Genomic DNA, 19,677 nt, shown 5'->3' on the forward strand with positions numbered 1-19,677 from the left:
CACGTCTGATCCGTGGAGGCCCCACCTCACAACTTACAGGACTTAAAGGCTCTGTTGCTAACATCTTTGTGCCAGATACCACAGCACACCTTCAAGGGTCTAGTGGAGTCCATGCCTCGATGAGTCAGGGCTGTTTTGGCAGCCAAACGGGGATCAATGCAATATTAGGAAGGCAGATCTTTGCTGACAAATCAACTTCTGTAGCTCGCCACTTACCTATCTGAAAACCAAAATTCTGTGGTCTATTTATGTTTTGGGGTTTTGTTTTGTTTTTTTCATTTTGATGAGAATCAGTTCTTCCTGTCTTACCCTGAGCCTCTCGATCTCCCGATCTTTTTCTTGGGTCAAGGCGCTGAGCTGCTCTTTGTACTGACGGGATAATTCCTCTGTTTTGATCTGAAAGGTGGAGCTGCTACCTTGTCCAGACAGCTGATAGGAGGGACAGACAAGACAGAAAAGCAAAAGATTATTGACACTGGAATGTCAAACACATGTTGCTAAGTAACTGTACAACAGCTTTCTTTATTTAAAGAGATGTATCTCATGAAGGGAAAAAAGCATATCCAGAATGAGATGCTTTACCTTCTGTCGGAGCATCATGTTCTCATTCTCCATTGCTTTCATTCTTGCTTCCATCTCTTTCAGCTTGAAGTCACGATTTGAGTCACTACTTTGTTTGCTCATGATCTGGCTCTCCAGTGAACGCTGGGCGGCCTGGGATTCCTTCAGAGACAGCTGCAGAAAGACAACACACATAGACGCAATGTAGACGCACGAATACAATACATTCAGAAACTGCAGTACCTGGCTGTGTCGAAGAGTATTATTTGTTAAACTGAAGGTCAAATTCTTGCCTCAACGTTGACCTGCTATTTGTGCACATGCAGTAATCCATACTCTGAGGAATCACTACAAACATCTTGCGTGTCCTCATTCCAAATAAAGGATTGCCTTGTTAGATGAACTGAAAAGCAAAAGTAGCAAAGCTACTTAAATTTCTCCTTCTCTGATACATGAACACATGCAGATGGATTCACAGAAGCAGCATTTTCAAAGATTAAAAAAATAGCTGGGTTGTTCTGGTTTTTCTCATTTTTATCCTGAACTGAAACATCTGAGATACAGTCTATGAAGACAGAGTGCAACTGAGTCCTGCCCATGCTTGAAGGCAAAACAGTTCATAGCTCTCTGTTGTCTTTGCAAAGATGCCTCCAGAAAACTCCGGATTTCTGGAATTCTGTTTTCATAGTCGGCACGCATCAAAAAATGGGACCGCCTTTTTCTCTGGCAATTTTCATGGTGTTGTGATAATACAAAGTTCATTTTTTTGTTTTTTGTTTTTTTACACACAGCTTTCAACTGTAGTAAAAATACTTCTCTGTGATTATTAGTGCACTACCCAGGACCTCCTCTGCTCCCTGCTCCCTTCACCTACACGTCCATTGAAGTCTGCTCCAATCACCACTCTCTCCTCGATGAGGACTCTCCTCTAACTTAGTCCAGAAATCCTCTGTCTCTTCTAACTGACTTCCAACCTGTGGGGCACACACTGACAACGTTCGACATCTCTCCTTAAACTTCCAGCTTGAAACTCTAGACCCTGTCTGGCACTCTCTCCACCTCAACACTATTCACATAGTCTTCCTTCAAGATCGCCCCTACTCCATTTCTCTTCCTATCTACACCATCATAGAACAATTTGAATCCACCTCCCCTCCACCTGGTCTCCTGCATACACAACATATCTACGTTTCATCTCTCCATATATCTTATCTCTCTTTCTTTACTACTCACAGTCCCTACATTTACACACCTGCCTTTCCTCCTCTGTCTTCACTCAACAGTAGCACATTTTCTCACATTTCCAGTATCTCATTCTTGATGATCAGCACATTTGATTTAACACAAAAGTTTAACCCTCTCCATTTATGCAGGGAATGGGCACTAGGAGCACACTGGCTTCTGATTCCCTGTCACTGGATGCCAACAGTATGGTGGTGAATTTTCAATTTCACATCTGGATACTGGAGTTATGGGCACTTTGACTGACAAGTGTCCTGACACAGCTGGTTTTGCACGCGCTTTGGTAAACTACAGAAGCTTGTTCTGGTGTAGACATCTAAAGATAAAGAAGTTTTACCTGCTAAGCAGAGAGAGGCCACTAAAAGAAACCTCTGAGGTTGAAAATCTTAATAATTTTGGCTGTTTAAAGTAATTTTGTAGCCTCTCATTGGTCCATTGCCTTATGTGGTGCCAGCCTCTCCCTCAGCCTGGTTCTGCCTGCAGGTCTCATCTTCCAAATCCCTGCCATGCTTGCTCATGATTGTCTGATAGTTCGGGTTCTGTCTCTACTAACGTAGATACTGACATTAAAAGAAACTGTACTGAAATTAAACTGACTCTTTTCCCCTCCAGTGTTTTTTAGAGGTTTTCAGTTGCTTTGTGTTGGTATTATGAAACAAACCAAATACAAGTTACTCAACACCATCAAAACGGTGGTTTCTCCAAGCACAATTTGGAGAAACTAATTTTGTACATGAATATTAGGCACGCACACTAACACACAGACACACGTAGAGTACCTGGAGCTGTCTGTTGTTTTCTCGGACGGTCTCCAGGAGGGAGTCATACTGCCGAGCCTGGTCTGCTTTGAAACTCAGATCTCTCTCCAAAGATTCCTTCTCGCTCTCCAGACGCTGTAATATGAGACAGACATATCACAACTTTAACAGTAATAATGATATACTTCATCAGGGCTCGCAAAATCGCTAGCCCGACGTCCCGGGGCTAGCGATTTTTCCAGTCGGGCTACCAAAATCTATCTCAGCCCTGCCCGTCGGGCTATCATAGGAAGGAAAAATAAATGTCAATCCTGGTCCATTCTTTCTCAAATGTAGCTGGGTAATTATGTCATTGGCATCGACGAGCCTCTGTCAATATGTGAAATCGAGTTTGAATTTGCGCTTCTTTCCTTTTTTTTTGGCTTTCACTTTCACTTTGCGATCGTGCGAACTGTGTATAGTGAGCGGCAGCACTGATTGGTGAGTGACAGATTACGGTAATTGCGCACCAATTCCTCTGGCATCATCTTATCACTCATTAGCTTACTATTCAAACGTGACAAGTGAAATTTCCCGCAGCAAACTTAAACATGTGATAGAGGTTGATTGCTCAGAGAATCGCTGACCGTTATGTGAGTGTGTGTGTAAAAGCAGATGGATTTACGCAGGAATTTTAGTTCTGCAGAGCCAAATAAGACAGGTCAGGGTGAAGAAGGGGCAGCCAAAGAAAAGCTTACCACAAAACGGAAAACTTATGACAAATCAGACTATGAGGCAAAAAGAAAGCGTAGCTTTTTTGGTTTCATGGACAAAAGAATTTCTGTGGCTGGAATATGACAACGTAAATACCATAATGTTCTGCCGGGTGTGTCGTGAGTTTCCCTCGATATCTGAGTCGACAAGCGCCTTTGTTACTGGGACCAGTAATTTTAAGAAACACCCCATCAGAATCCATGAGAAATGCATTGTTGCTCAGTCTGCAGTATCTTTCCCAGAACAAACAGCAGTTGCAAAAACATACTAAAAATAAACCAAGCACAACAAGAAGTCCTGAAAAAGCTGTTTAGAACAGTGTACTATGTTCCAAAGAGTGAACTACCATTGGCAAAATGTAGCCGTATTTGCAAACTTCAAAAAGCAAATGGCCTCGATCTTGGTTCCACTTGCCTCTTACCCGTGATTTCAGTGGAAATTTCAGATTCAGGATCTGACACAGACTGATTCATGTTCTACACAGTTCCAAATATTTGAGTTGATGACTGTAATTTTTATACAATTGTTGTAATTTGTGTTTTAACAATTTTTTGATGGATGTTTTGTTTCCTTTACAATATTATACTTTAATGTATATTACTGTAAAGGAAACAAAACATGCATCAAAAAATTGTTCTCATGTTTTTTTTCGTGCTAGTTAAATTTATTTTGGGCTACCAAAAACTGAAGAGTGCCTGCCCGAAGGGCTACCAGGGATTTTGAAATTTTGCGAGCCCTGTTCATGATCACTGACATGCCTTCTTTGCTTCTGATTAGATGGCAGTCATTACACTGGGCTTGTTGTTGGAATCAGAGAAAACACACATTTGCATTTTTGATTCCTTGTCAGTTTAAAACGTTAATTGTTTTTCTTCAGAAATGTAAGCACAATGAATGTGAGTCACCACACCTCATTAATCGTTTGATACTATCTTTCTGGTGTCCTGTACATGCCTGTCTACTTGAAACTATTTAACTCGCACCCCTGTGAAAAAGCTCATATACGGTGCGTGAAGCCTTTGGGCGCATACTGTTCTACCCTGACAGACGCTGCTGTACAGATCTGAATGTTACTTATGTAACCACACCCACTCACATGCTCTTCCCTCAGTGCTGGTGTTACACTGAGGTCGTTATGAACCAGATAGGTTCAAGTGGACATGGCAGATCCATGAGGTGTTGATGTTACTGACACATTTACACTTCTGACTTAAATCGTTTAATACTGAAATTTGAATGTTTAATATAGAAGCATATTGAATGTACCAGTATATTTATTCCCCTACAATATTATATAGTGTTAGCATTTTTTCTTTGACTTTCTTTCTTAGGAGATGTTTGCTTGTTTGTTGTCATGTACTGGAGTTTTCTCAGTTGCTTAAAGAGGATCTGACAGCTTTGATTTATACTGCTGTTTGTGTTTGTCACCACAGTTCTTTATTTTCTTTTAATGTCACCGCAGAGTCAAACTAGCATCTCCAGTTTCTCTCCAAGATTCCAAGAAGGCACACGGCCGATCCACCCTACTTTTTATCCAGATACCAAGAACTGTGCTGCAGAGGACAGTGTCTGAGTTCTGGTGACTGAGCTGGGACTTGTCTGAAATGTTTCTCCTTCTTACCCGCAGGTCCTCCGACATGTGCAGGAGCTCCTCTCTCAAACTGTTGAAGGTGGACAGCAGCAGACGCATGCTCTTATCTGCAGTGAGACGAGTCTGACACACAAACACAGAGAAGGTAACACCAGAGAGGGGTAAAAAAAACAACAAAGACATTTAGCAAAATGCTTTGCAGTCGTAAATATTATTTAAAAAGCACATATTCTGCTGTTTTAGGCGGCCCAACACAGATGCTACTGGTAAAGACAGAATTTCAAACAGTAACTAATTTGACCTTGTTAATGATCTTGTCTGGATATGATTGTGAGGTCCTAAGTTTCATCAACAAGAGGAATACATTTGTCTCTTTATAATCTCAGTGTGTAATAGTGAGTATGAAGAAAAGACTCCATTTACATGTGATACAATTCAAACTATTTCCTTTAATAGCAACAGTGTATTACAGCCCCTGCATTAAAATATTATGACTGACAGTATTGAACACTTTACTAAGGTCTAGCAGGATAAACACAGAGCTGAATCCACTGTCAGAGGCCATAAGAAGATCAATCTAACCTTCACTAGTCTTGTTTCTATACTATGATGAATTCTGAAATCTGACTGAAACTCTTCAAGCAAAAAATTCCCCTGCAAATGATCACCCAGCTGTTTCACAGCTACTCTTTCAGGAACCTTTTAAATAAGAGGAAGGCTGGAATTCAGCCTATAATTAACTAAGACATGTGGTTAGCTAAGACAGCTGGAGGAATCCCAGGTGGTCTCCCATCTATCCAAGTACTAAGCGGGCCTTACACTGCTTAGCTTCTCAAATCAGACAAGACCAGGCATCGTCAGGTGACAGGCTTGAATTTGTGTCATATTCTCATTGATAGCAAAATGTGTTATTAATTAAACTTGTGTAGTAATGGAATCTTTCCTTCTCTCACTTACCTGTAGCAGGTAGCGCATTTGTTGCTTGGTCAGTTCAGTAGCTCCTTTTGGAATCAAAGCCTCCACCTCCTCTTTATCCACCTGCACACAAAAACACACACAGGATAAAATCACCCCATGGAAGTTAAAGAATTACAAAAACACTTTTACTTTAGGTTTTTTTTCCAAGGATTTTAGTCAAAATCTCTCATATTCTACAGAAAATGTCTGAAATCTGATTAGTTTCAAGCTTATGACTCATTTTGACCGCAGCTAATGTTGTTGTGTCTCTCTCAGATCTCCTCACATTCACTTATCAGATATTTGTGTGATGGAAGATTGTTTCTCACCATGAAATCTTTTCCCAAATCCATCTGGTGTTTCCTGGAACACAAAGCAAGGGAAAACAATGAGTAAAACAGCGTGACTGGAAAGAGCTCCGGTAGGCGTGTTTTATGACTTTATCTGAACAAAAACCTGTTCATCTCTCACGATGCATCAAAGATTTGGGATCCTTTTGGTGCATAAACTTGAAAAATACAATTTATGTCCATACTGAGATTAGGCACTATGGGAAGCAGCCATATTTAAGGTCACATGAAATCTTAGGATCATTTCCTGGTGCTGTGACAGTCCCTGCTTTTCTACTAATGTGTGGATAAGTTAATGTGTTTTCCTGTGTGTCCAGAGGCGCGCCTGTTGGTGCCACTCTGACTAGCTACTCGGTCCCATCCATATTCATCAGGGTGTGCGAGCTGGCTAATAACAGCTGCAGCATTTTAAAGAGGTTTTTATCTTTTCATTGAAACATTTCTTGATTATATGAAAACATCCTGAATCTCACCAGACTTGTCAGTGTGATATTTGTTTTGCCCTAATTGCTTAGTCTGGACTGTGAGTCAGCGCACGTACAATAGTGTGGAACAAGTAAGTATATCTTTGCTCGGTGATTTAGACACATGTCATAATGTAGGTGGTTGGCAGGAAGGTGAAAAGTTATGGCTACCCTCTCACTCACCCACACCTCATGAATCAACTGGGTGTTAACTTAATGGAGCTCCATTTCACTCCCATTGGCCTTTTTAGCAAACCTGACCTACAGTTCATGTCATCATCCTTTTTTCTTACCTAGGTTTCCTGTACTAACATGCAGAGTGATGTGAATGACTGCAAACAGTGAACATACTGTCATATGCAAAATCAGCATGGATCATTCAAAATACACATGCTGTACCAGGTTACGTTTTCAGCTGTACATACTGTGCAGGCACAGACAACATGTCTACAGCGATATACACAATTTAAAAAAAAAATACAAATCTACAACTGCAGAATCCACTGTCAGCATTCCCAAAAGCACAAGAAAATTCCAAAACGTGTGAACCAGAATGCTATTATCACTCTTGCACAGCTCAAACATGGCACGAAGAATCTTTTAAGCAAGTTTTCAATCTGATTTGAAAATGCTTTCCTCTTTCTTTAATGTCAGCCATCTCCAACAAAACTCCAACTAATCACACTCGTGTCAAAAGTACCGAATCTCTCCCAAATGACAGAGCAATCACACAGTTTGCAGTTCTATTGTCTCACTCTAAAATTTAAAAGCTTCTCCCACAGCAGCTGCAAACAGACGCTCACACACTGTATAGATCCAGTACTGTGGTTCATCTCCATCTTTAGTATACTGATTATAAAATGGGAGCGACATGCTGGGTGTGTGGATATCTGAATGGGCTTCACCAGAGGTACTGATGACCTCACCTGGGAATTTGAAGGGGAACTGCGAGGTACTGTAAGAAGATCAGAGATGGGAAACTGCGGGAGTTACGAGGGAGAGAAACCAACTCGAAACTCGCCTTCAACCTGTTTGAGCATGTTGCACATGAAACTAATCCAAGCTGCCAAACCCAGTGTCTGTCTCCATGACAATCTCACACAGCTTATCTAGATGCTGTACAACAGTCCAAGTCAAAATGATGTATGTGTATAACATCACACCTTTCTGTGCACAGACAGAAAGGTGTGATGTTAAAGAAACATCCAACATAAAATTGCTTGCAACTATATGCTGCCTTGGCATTTATTACACATTATCATTCATTGTTCTGATCTGTCAAAGTTCACTTGAGGAATGAAAACAATTCTTCCATTAGATGACTGGGTTTTGATGATGGTGTTGGAGACCTTTCAGGTGTCAATAAAAGATCTCCCACAGGTTTTTCAGTTTTTCATGCCTGTGTGGACTGGAGTCATCATGGAGGCCCCTCCCCTCAGGATAAAAAGGTTTCATCATAGCATGGAGGTGAACAACTCTGTAATGGGTTGAAAAGACAACTCCCTCTAATGCAGTGGAGCATGACGCATTGGGTAATTTAACCAAAGCATGATACAGATGTTCCTCAGTTGTGCTAAACTCCATAAATTTGGTAGAAATGGAAGATTTTTTTTGCAAAAGGCTATTTGTCTGGCTATAAGGACCGGGGTTTCCTTTTTTCCCCTGGTACTTTACTTATTCCAAAGTAAGATATTTGAAATTTCCTCTTAAAAATAAATCCATACTTCTCAGTTCAAACTTTTTTTTTTTAAATGCATATCACACAAAATAAAAGCTTTGTGTTTTGACTAGGTCATGGCCAGCTTTGCATTCTGCACTAAAATGTTGCAGAGCATGTCTGAGAACCAGACAATAGATGTCCTCATTTCACATCACTGCTGAAATAGCAGTGCAAGCAGTTGAAACAGGGAGCAAAAACACTGTGTGTGAGTTTTTTCACCCAGAATTTTCTTCAAAAACTCATTCTTTTCAAGTAGTTCTTGCATCTGCTTTATGATATATCAGTGAAATGGCTGTACTTTTGCAACAGAAAACCAATTTCGTGATAAATAAAAGTTTGATAAAATTATCCACTCAGTCATAATGAAAGTGGTAGAGGGTCAAATGATAAAATTAAATAAAAATCAAATGTAAGCTTGGATTTAACCTCAAATTATGAAGAGTCTTCCCTTATTATGTATTTTATTACAAAACACTGCATATAGTTTAACTGCTATGCAGATGATACCCAGTTATATTCATGCCAAAAAGCTGATAGCAAAAATTAATTACTTAACACACAGGAAAGACAGAGCCAAGGATGACCTGTAATTTTCTTCAGTTTAGAAGTTTACAAATACGTCAGAATATGTTTTGTAACACATCACATTATAAAGCCGTTACCATAGGCCTGTGGTACATCTACCTTTAACAATGTTGCTTTTATTGTAGATTATACTATTTTATTCATTATCCTGCTGCTATAACACAGTATTTTCCATTGTGAAATCAATAAAGTAAGTATCTATCTATCTATCTATAATTGTTTTCTGTCATGTGTACAATATTCCTAAATTGAGAAACATCCTGTCACATCTGTTACTATTGGGATTTGACAATTGGAATTCCCTATTATCAGGGTTTTTTAAAAACACAGTCTAGAAGGAGAGACCATAGTAGGCTCCAGAACTGAATTTAAAATCCTTCATCTCACCTACAAAGTCTTGAATAATCAGGCCCCGTTATATCTTAAAAACTTCATAGTGCTCTATCTTACTATCATACCTGAAATCTCTCTGTGTGTTTGTTTCTTTTCCCACCAACTCTTCCTACGCGATCAGAAGTTGAGTGATTAAACTTTGCAAACAAGAACAAGATATTTCTAGCAACAGGCTATAACTACCTAACTTTACTTTGCTATAAAAGGATTGCATCATCGTCATTTCACAGCCACCAGCATGAACAGGAAAAACAATACTATATCATAGGCATTTGCTACTTGTTTATTCAGTGGTTCTTAAAGTTTTAGAATGGGAGAAAAGTAGAATGGGAGGCAGAGCCTGTCCTCTGGAAACAGCTTCCAGTTTGAATTCAGACGACAGACATCTTATCTACTAGTTTTGTTTTGTTTTTTAAATGAACTATAAAGAATATCATTAATGCCGGATCAGGAGACCCAGAAACATCCATTAGTTATGGCTCAGGCTGCTGGCTATCTTCCCATGATGCACTGAAGGTTTCTTCTGTGTTCACCTTATCCACTCCCCCTGTGTTTTATCACTGTCTTCTCTCTCATAGTGGCTTTTGTCCCCTCTCCCTATCCTCTCTTTTCCTTCACTCCCATTGACTAGTTGGGGCACAAAGCTACCCTTCCCTGAGCCGAGTTCTGCCAGAGGTTACTTCCTGTTAAGAGGAAGTTCTTCTTTCCTAGTGTTTCCTTCTAATATTTTAAGGTGTGTAACTTACAATATAAAGCATCTTGAGGAGCTGTTGTTGTAAATCAGCACTAAATAGATAAATTAATTTTAATCTTGTGTGTACACTGATGTGAATGTGAACTTAAATGCCTAAAGTTTACTTACTGTCCACGGATCTTGGACACATGCTCGTAGATGTAGGAGTGGATGTCGCAGTTCTTCCTGTAGACATCAGCCAGCAGCTCGCCGAAGTAACGTGTGTCCAGCTTTGTTGGCTCTGGTATCTCCTTCAGCTCAGTCCTCACCTCCCTCCTTGAGATCTTCTCTATCACTGGAGGTGGTTTCGACTGTATGACATTAACAATCTCCACCTCCTCCACTTCCACAGCATCCCCCTCCTCCTCCTCCTCCTCCTCCTCTTCTACCTCCACTTCAACCTAGAAGTACCAGGACAGAAACAGATCCATAAGCACTGTGTTTTATTTGAATGACATGATTAAGTCCTTTTTCAGTCTTTTTCATGGTTAGTTAACCAAAGGCTCTCGGAAACAGACACTGCATCGTATTCAAGAGAAAGCAGACATTTCTGCAAATCTGGTCAGCACACATCAAATCAATCAATGAATAAATAACATTCAGATCAGAAGTAAAGTAAATAAGTCTGTTAGGTAATCTGTTCGTTCTTGCTTTCCTCTCCAAAAAGGTATTTTAAACATTTTTAAAGAAAATCACCATAAGTGATTTAGCACAAATGTAAAGACAGCAGGAAACAAGCCACACAAAGCAATTCAGAGTTTCACGAGTCAGTATGATGACATGAATCTGTCATCTTTTGTCTGTTTCTCAGCCGATAACTGCAAGGAATGCCATTTTGTGCTTTAAGTAAATTCTCTTCTCAGCTACATGCCAAACATCTGCCAACAGGGGTCACACTCGAAAAGAAATCCTTAGCAGACCGAATCACAGCTGAACTAATCTTAAACCTTTTTAATGTCAAATAAAGGTTAAATGAACACATTAAAAATCACAGCTTATTAATCTGCTCCTTTCAAAGACCCCGCTATTCTTGAAGGACTTTCTAGGAAGGTTTAAAAGCTAACTACCTGGGGGCTGCACTCCTTATTTTACATGAGGATTACTTAAATCATGTGGGGAGACAAGGCTTGGCTGGCAGTTTGCATTCCAGTTCATGTTTGAAGCTGATGGGGTGAAGGTCAAGACTCTGTGCAGGACACTCAAATACTTCTGCAGATTTTTTTTTATGGCTTTATGAGGAAGAAGAACCATTGTGCTGAAATGCTGTAGGGGCTTGCCTGACCTGCTGGCCTTCACTACAAATAAAGATCCTATCCAGGCCTAAACCAAAAGCACTGATCAATATTGGACATTTAAAAACAGGTGGTTGAAATCTGCCATGCTGCACTTCCAAACTGCACTCGATCAAAGCCAAACACATCTGCAGCTATGTGCATGTAGCAGCAGAGTCGAGTCAAGCTATCGTTGCATAACTGGTTATTTAACACGCTGAGCTGAGCTACTGGCTGTGTGTGCTCTTCCCACAGAGAGCACCTTCACGCTCTGCAATCATTTGTCAGTCACACTTGTTTGCTGACACACCAGTGCTCCAAATCAACATTGTTTACAAAGTAATGTCTCATATCGACCTGTTTTGTCAGATGTTTTTATTGCAGAATTGCAAAATACTGGCTGTTAAAAAGCACTTATACACAACTAACCCCTCCAGACCTTCAGTGACATCTTACAACAAGACTATCTCATCTTTGAATCTCTTCTAGCTGAGGGAAAGTCCCAAGTAGTGGCTATAATTATTTACAGAGGAACAGGGAGACAGATAGCTTGAAAGAGTCAACGAGTGATTGAGAGAAAAAAACACTAAATGGTTTTTCAGACATGTTTGTTTTTTGCCCATAATTTGAAACATTAATATTTCATTCAAGTTTACACACGAGGGAAAAAAACTAAGATGAACCAAATGCGTTGATACTGTCATATTAAATCTTTAAACATTAATATAATACCACTCATTAATATAATAACTGTTTTATATCACATTACACTTTCTGTCCACTACAATACAGTCATGTTTCACTAATAAAATATTTAGCAGGTATTTTTCGGAAGGATACAGATTTTATAGAAATAGTCAAGCTGTAGTTTTTTAACTTTTTCACACTTTTAAAATTGCTTACTAAAAAGTACTGTAATAATGGATTGCATTTATATAGCGCTTTTCGAGACCCTCAAAGCGCTTTACAATTCCACTATTCATTCACTCTAACATTCACACTGGTGGAGGCAGCTACAGTTGTAGCCACAGCTGCCCTGGGGCAGACTGACAGAAGCGAGGGTGCCATATCGCGCCATCGGCCCCTCTGGCCAACACCAGCAGGTGAAGTGTCTTGCCCAAGGACACAACAACCAAGACAGACAGAGCTGGGGATCGAACCGGCAACCTTCCGGTTACAAGATGAGCTTCCCAACCCCATGAACCAGGATCGCCCTACAGGTACAGCTGGGGCTCTTTGTTTACAAAGAGCAAACAGGAAGGTAATTTTCCCATTATTTAAGTTTTGACTTAAAAAAATGGGAAAACTTAAATAATGGGATGAATTTTAAAGTTTTTTAAAGTTTTTTGCATGTAATAAAACTTCAAACTAAAACTAGACTGAACTGTCTGACATATTTTTAATGTTATAAAGCACAAGTTGCACCCTCTCCACCACTGCTTAAAGGCTCAGTATTAACAATTAAATTAATTACACTTTATAAATAATAGTAATAAAACTAATAAAAAGACAGGGTTTTTTTTCCTTTTTTTACAGTTCACAGGTATAATTCATACTGACTTTTATGTGAAAAAAGAACCCTACACAGGTTTTTACTGTCAGTGCAATCATTTTATTGCCTGACTCTGAGCACAGTATGTACTAGCAGGTTTTTTTTAAAGCCTAACTGTGACTTAGGTGCACAGAACTTGTGATGAGTGTGATGTCATGGTTTTGCAATGTACATCTGTGAGAAAAACATGCCAGCATAAACATAAAAAGAGTCTGGCACCGCAGCTGAAACAATTCTTATTCCTGCTTATGCATTCCGTTACTACAGAATGAGTACTTTTTACTTTTGGTACTTTTAAGTACATTCCACTACTAACGCCCCGGTTCCCTTACTTAAAAGGTATTTTTACGTGCTGAATTCTACTTATTGCACTTTTAAACTCAGGTATTTAAACACAGGAATTTGGCCAATTTGATGACCAATGACCAACACTGGCGCTGACACTGGAAATCACGGCATTAAAGCACCAAAAACAGCTACTTTATTATGTTCTAGGATTGTTTAAAAGATTTCTCTGCATTTATTTATTTATTTAAAAATGCCTGCCAGTCGAATGATCTTTCCGGACTGGTAAACTCTGTCAAATGGTAGAAATTTATTTTTAAAACTAAATACGTTGGACTAAACAAAGATAAGGAGGACGACTGTTTTATGAGATCATTTCTTCCTACACATCCAAACCGTGGCTGAGCAAAGTGGTTCAGCCAGATTCCACACAAGCTGAGGGAAGATCACAAGCTGGAATTTCCCACCAAGTGAAGTTTAAAGCATTGTGCCATTGGAAAGCCACCAGGTCCTGCACAGAGCACTACAGGTGCAGCTTCTTTTACCACTGTCAGAGAGGTGTTTATTCAGTAATACTGTGTTGCACAGTGCTAAAGAGAAAGGTGTTTTAAAATGTTTTGTTCATTTTTGCTACAAGAGACATACACAAGACTAAAAACAAAAAAACTTTGCAGGATTTTTCTATAATTCATGCAAAAATTGTTTTTTCCCTCCACACGATTAAACACAGCACACATACACAAAGAAGTTACTGAAAGGTTGTGTCAACAGATTACATCATAATTTACAGCTTTTACTGATGAACTAGTATTTCAGTGTATAAGGTAAACAAACACTAGCAGTGGGAACCTTGGTTATAATGCTGCGGGCTTTCCTTTATGCATGGCTCATATAATAAACTACTGTGTAAGTCCTATCAGGAAACAGTGGCACAGGAGGTGAGTTTTACTATTGTTAAAACAAGGGTCAAGGAAATTCCAGAGAAGGGAAGAAAAACACATGTAGTGAGGCTGTTTAAATGCCTGAAAGACTGCAACAAGCTCAGGTAACTTCTCACAAGTTCTGGGAAGCCAGAAATGAAAAACAATCACTTACCTGTGTGAGTCAAGCCTGACTAAACCAAAAAAACTGCTGAAGTTTCAAAACTTTAATCCCTCAACAGAAAGAAAGGCTTATCTCAATGTTATCTTTAATTTTTGCAAAGTGAAAATATAAACATCCCTCTAATCCTGAAAAAACCCACGGTAAGTTTCATACGCATGATCTGTGTTACGTATTATGAGATGTGAGGCACAAGAGACACTGAAAGCAGCACAAAAGCGCGATAAACACTAAGCAAAATGCACGTTTTTATATAATAAAATCACACAAAGAGCGATTTTGTTTATTAAAACAGGTCCAGCTCTCACAGAGGAAGGAAAAACAAGCGACTCAGATGACGCACAACTCTGGTATTTGACAGGCTGTAAATCCTATCTAGACACTGTGAAATCTCGAGGTTGGTTAATGATCCCACACAGAGCTCAAAGGTCACACCAGTGCCAAAGACTGGCACTACTTTCTCCTGTTTTTAATTCTTAAACAGTAAGAGTAAAATGGGAAACAAAAGGAATAAGGCGGCTACAAAATCTATAAAGGCGTGGAGGTGGGTGTGTCTGCTATAATGACATGCCTGTCATTCTTGCAGAGAAAAGGAGTGTAGAAATGACTGACGGGCAGATCAGTCTGGAGACAAACACGACTCTAAAACAAGCTACTTGCTATCAGCAGACATACTGTAATGGCGTGCAATCTATATAATGCTATTATTTTTGACAGGTTAGTGTGCAGCTGCACTCACCAGTCCCATTTAAAGTGACTTAAATTCGTTTTGCAAAATAACTTTTTTTTAAAATTTAGCACCTGCAAATCTGTGATCTCTTTTATCTGTAAACATGCACATACAGCGTGGTAGCAATGTGGGAATAAAATCTCTCACAATGCACGACAGACATCTGGTATGAATGGTATGAATGTCACGGTAGATCCACACACTGATTCAACAGTCTTTTAAAGCCACTTCCCACACATATCTTAGTTTTACACACACACACACACACACACACACACACACACACACACACACACATATATATATATATATATATATATATATATATATATATATATACATATATATATATATATATATATATATGTAGTTAAATATAAAGATATAAAACTGCAAAAAAAAATCTTCAAATTGTATAGATTTATACATCAGGTCAATAATTTTTAAGGCTCTTTGAGCAAAAATCTGTATTTTTGCTCAAAGAGCCAGAAATTAAACTTGACCCCTGACTTCAGTGGGGAAAAAACAGAAGGAAAAGAAAAATGTTACTAATATCGCCAACTAATATTTTGTGCATAGTTAACAGAAGTAAACTGATGGAAAGGAATAATAAAAGGCAGTACTTGGAGAGAGTACAGCTTCATTGTTACTACATTTAATTACAATGTTCACTTTTTTGTGCTATTTTAAAGCCTAAAAATGTGTTGGCTACTCAAAAAAAATACTAGTCAGTATATCACTACAGGTTAATGCAAATAATCATTAGTTACAAGCCTTTCAGCAGTTTGAGGGTAATCACATTTCATGTTTACCATCTCAAATGGTTGAGGTGCTCCAGTTTGATTTTCTTCTTCCTAACTGGAGATAAGATTGTTTTTACCTGCGATAAGAAATCAGGTATTTTAAGTAAAGGTGGTAAAAAAAAAAAAAGTTGAAAAAGCAGCAGCTTCCTGTTTCGAATGCAAACAAAACCCTTTCAGCCTTCAGTAGCGACTGTCACGGGCTATGAATGGAGCTTCCACAAAGAGCAGTAACTCAATACATCATCACCTCAATTCTTCACCATGGCAGGCCTTCTGGTCAATGTGTGTGTGCATCCGTGTGTGTGTGCAGGTCAGTGCATGAGCCACACAGGCTCTCAGAAGCCTGAGTGACTGAGAAACACTAGAGATTGTTGCTGGAGAGAGAAGAGTCACGTTACCACACAAGCCTCTTTGTGCGAGTCTCTGTGAGTGTCTTTTGTGTGCATACTGAAAAAAAAATCCTTATCATGCATTTGTGTGTGCATGACTCAGTCTGTCTTTTTAAGTCTTTTTAAACCTTTTAAAGTATTATGAATTACTGAGCCAGGAACAGTCAGAAGCTGCATTAAAATGGGGAACTGAGGTGAAGGTGGGTTGCAAAGCTGCTTGCACATAGGCATCTACTGTTGGCAGACTAAAACAGCCTAAACTGAACTGCCTATTGAGACTCATATATAAGTTTCTGCTGAGCCATCGGCCATCATGCAGAGACACCTGCTGACATCAGACGTGTAAAATTCATTACAACATTTCACGTGTTAAAAATTCCAAAAGCCAGTTACACCAATCGCATATATTCTTAGGATGGCTTTACAGCATTTATTTTTTCAGATCATGCTCAATCCTTTGTTCACTAAAGTGAGACACGAGACATTTTAATCTTGTTAAAGATAAACATTAAAATGTGATATTATTACGATAATGTTTAATGCTGTTTTAAGCCAGACCTTTTGTCCACAGTTTTCAGATGCCTTCAGCAGGAAATAAATAACTAACAGAAAACTGGAAGCCACCGAGTAAAACTAAAACAGGAACTCAACAGGACGCATTGAACAGGTGGGATATTTGTTAGCTGGCAACACTGCATGTGTTGGGTTTCCAATTGTAGTGATTATGACCATCATGTTTGACCTTTAACAGGTACACTGAAAAAAGAACCAACTTAATTGAATTATTTCAATTGGTAACACCTAATTTAATTAAGTTCTTTGAAATGAAGTTAATACATTAGATAAATCAGTTGTGTTACTCTATGTATTAACTTCATTTCAAAGAACTTAATTAAATTAGGTGTTACCAATTGAAATAATTCAATTAAGTTGGTTCACCTATTTTCTTTTTTCAGTGTACAGACTGTGTTACCTTAATGATTAGATACTTCGATGAACCACAGTTTTGTAGCTCAGCAACAGCACTGACATGTAGTGCATGTTTGTGAAGATGGATTCAGTCACTGAAAACAAAAAAGGCACCGCACTGGTAACCAGTTAAGCTTAGACTATCTGTCTAATTCATTTTTTAATGAATTAGACGCAGCTGAAATAACCTGGCTCCATAGTACAGTGCCTTATACATTCGCCAAAATTTGAGAATGTGTCAGGAAGGGCATATGGTGTAAAAAATCTGCAAAAATCCCAACACTACTCGCAGTGGTGACCCCCTTGTGAATAAGGGAGCAGCTGAAAGTAGCCAGAAGCAGGTAAAACAACACGAAAGCCTACCAAGCACATAGACTCAATGTCACCATAGCAACAATGAAACTACCTTGGATGTAACAAGCGTGTGAAGCAGTCATCATTAGCAACTCTCTTTAATGCTGTCACAGCTACTTTTGTTTAGTTTAGTTTACAACTTAGTGTGAAAACCAGCTGATTTCAGAGTGCCACCCAAAGGAGCAGACATGTGCTTGGCAGTTGACTGGATGGGTCATTTGTTTGGTACTAACGGCAAACTTCAATCAGTCAAATCAGCAAGTGATTCGAATCATGGAACGCCGAAGAGGACAAACAAGCCGCAGTCTGAGAAGCTGCAAAAGCTAGCAAGCAAATAACAAAGCTAACTATGCAGTTAGCATGTCATTAGGTGATTCTTGCCAAATTTGTCAGAAAAATTGTGCATATAGGCAGTCACAACCTTAAAATAGTCAAAAGGTGATTGGATGAACCATGTACTGTCATATGTAAAGCATGCAGTACATGATGCTACTTGTTTTGTCAGTAGTCATAGGACACTGAACGGGTCCAACAAACTGTGGTTTGGCCACAAGTCCACAGCTTGAAGCCAAACCACAGTTTGTCTTGAAGGCAAGACGGATTCACATGTGATAGTGATATCCTACAAGAATCCAGCTGCACCGGAAAGTATTATTTACACAACCTGTACATCTGATGATGACTATTATTACAAAAAATTGCCATTTCTTTAGGAATCCTTAAATGTCTGGACTTTTGGATATGAAGAGGGCAAAAGGTGGGGCTCACTCTGAACAGGTCATCAGTCTGTATTTCTCTCATTTATGTGCCTTCAATAAATTGTGAGGGGGAAAAAAGACAACAAGCACGAATGAGATCAACATAGCTGTGCAGGCTTTTTGAACTAGAATTTATAATTGACTTTTAATCTGCTAATTTAGTAGCAGTTCAACTTTCACAACCACAAACCAAAACAAAATTTCCATTAGCTTCAAATAAAAAATAAAATATGACACTGACAACGAAAAAATGAAAAGTTTGAACCGACACCATGAAGTCAGCTCAACTGAAAACCTCATGCAAAGCCAAAGTGATTGCAGCATAAGGTTATAACTCTGTGTCTCTGGGTGTTTATCAGCAGAGAAGACTGAGGAGCAGATGGTTTACTCATGATAAAAAAACAGAGGATAGATGTGTTTCAGCTCTTTGAAACTTGTTGATATTTGAAAGGAATACACTGAGTTGCAGTGTAAACTGCACTGCAGAAAATATGACAGGAAACTCACGTCAGACAGGCTGGAGCTGTGTGGATCACCTGTTTGATCAGCTGTTGATCTTTTTAACAAGATAAAAAATTGGACAGTGATCATTCCTAAGAGATTCCTTCAATTTAAACATTAAAAACATGATATCATCATTCTTGCTTCACCTCGATGTGACTCCCTTCTTTACCATCCTATAATTAGGCTTGAATACCCCACATACCACACAGCTGTGAGAAAAACCCTCTAAGGAAGCATCGGTGCATAAACCTTCAGAAACCTTCAGCTCAAACGCAGCTAATCACTATCACTTTCACAGAAGACAGTCGTAAAGACTGCATCCTCCACAGCAAACATGTATGTCAACAACCATCCTGCTTAATTACCCATGAACCTGTAGTTCTTCATTTGGCAGAGCATTTTTGTCAGAGCGCGAAATACTTCAGGGAACCCTTGAAATCTGATTCTTTATGTGGTATCAGAGATGTAGAAGTTGCCATCCATCGTAAAAGACAGAAAAATGTGCTGAATGTTGCTTCCACATCAAATATCTTCCTAGGAGAAACTATAAAGCCACACATTAATGCTTTGACCTTTACTATGTAAGAATTTACTATGTGCTTGTTGCTGAATCATAAATCATTAAATCAGACAGATCCCATCTTTGGGGTCGTCTCCCTGTGCACCTCTGCACTCGTTCTAGCCCTGCTGCTATTTTTAAATCACTCCATGGAAGCACATGAAAAATTCACAGGAAGGCAAATCCACAGCCGTGGCTGTTTGAGCCAAATGTTGTTCCTGAGGACTCCACAGTAGAAGTCCTTATTAACGGTCTGGTCCTGTGGGATACATGTAAAAACCCTCCTGGTCATTCT

General features: G+C 39.1%; 1 protein-coding gene across 2 annotated transcripts in view; it reads right to left on the reverse strand.

Moving 5' to 3' along the window:
- The window catches only part of pof1b (POF1B actin binding protein), a 36,654-nt gene that overhangs the window by 7,430 nt on the left and 9,547 nt on the right, over nucleotides 1-19,677 (reverse strand). For both annotated transcript variants that reach the window (XM_003453429.5, XM_005458231.4), the window contains exons 3-9: nucleotides 10,237-10,508; nucleotides 6,192-6,225; nucleotides 5,863-5,943; nucleotides 4,936-5,028; nucleotides 2,583-2,696; nucleotides 583-735; nucleotides 310-429 (exon numbers count right to left, since the gene is read on the reverse strand). In XM_003453429.5, coding sequence (XP_003453477.2) covers nucleotides 310-429; nucleotides 583-735; nucleotides 2,583-2,696; nucleotides 4,936-5,028; nucleotides 5,863-5,943; nucleotides 6,192-6,225; nucleotides 10,237-10,508 — 867 coding nt within the window. The remainder of the gene's footprint in view (nucleotides 1-309; nucleotides 430-582; nucleotides 736-2,582; nucleotides 2,697-4,935; nucleotides 5,029-5,862; nucleotides 5,944-6,191; nucleotides 6,226-10,236; nucleotides 10,509-19,677) is intronic.

The sequence above is a fragment of the Oreochromis niloticus genome, linkage group LG10, assembly GCF_001858045.2.
Source record: "Oreochromis niloticus isolate F11D_XX linkage group LG10, O_niloticus_UMD_NMBU, whole genome shotgun sequence".
NCBI classification, from domain to species: domain Eukaryota; kingdom Metazoa; phylum Chordata; class Actinopteri; order Cichliformes; family Cichlidae; genus Oreochromis; species Oreochromis niloticus.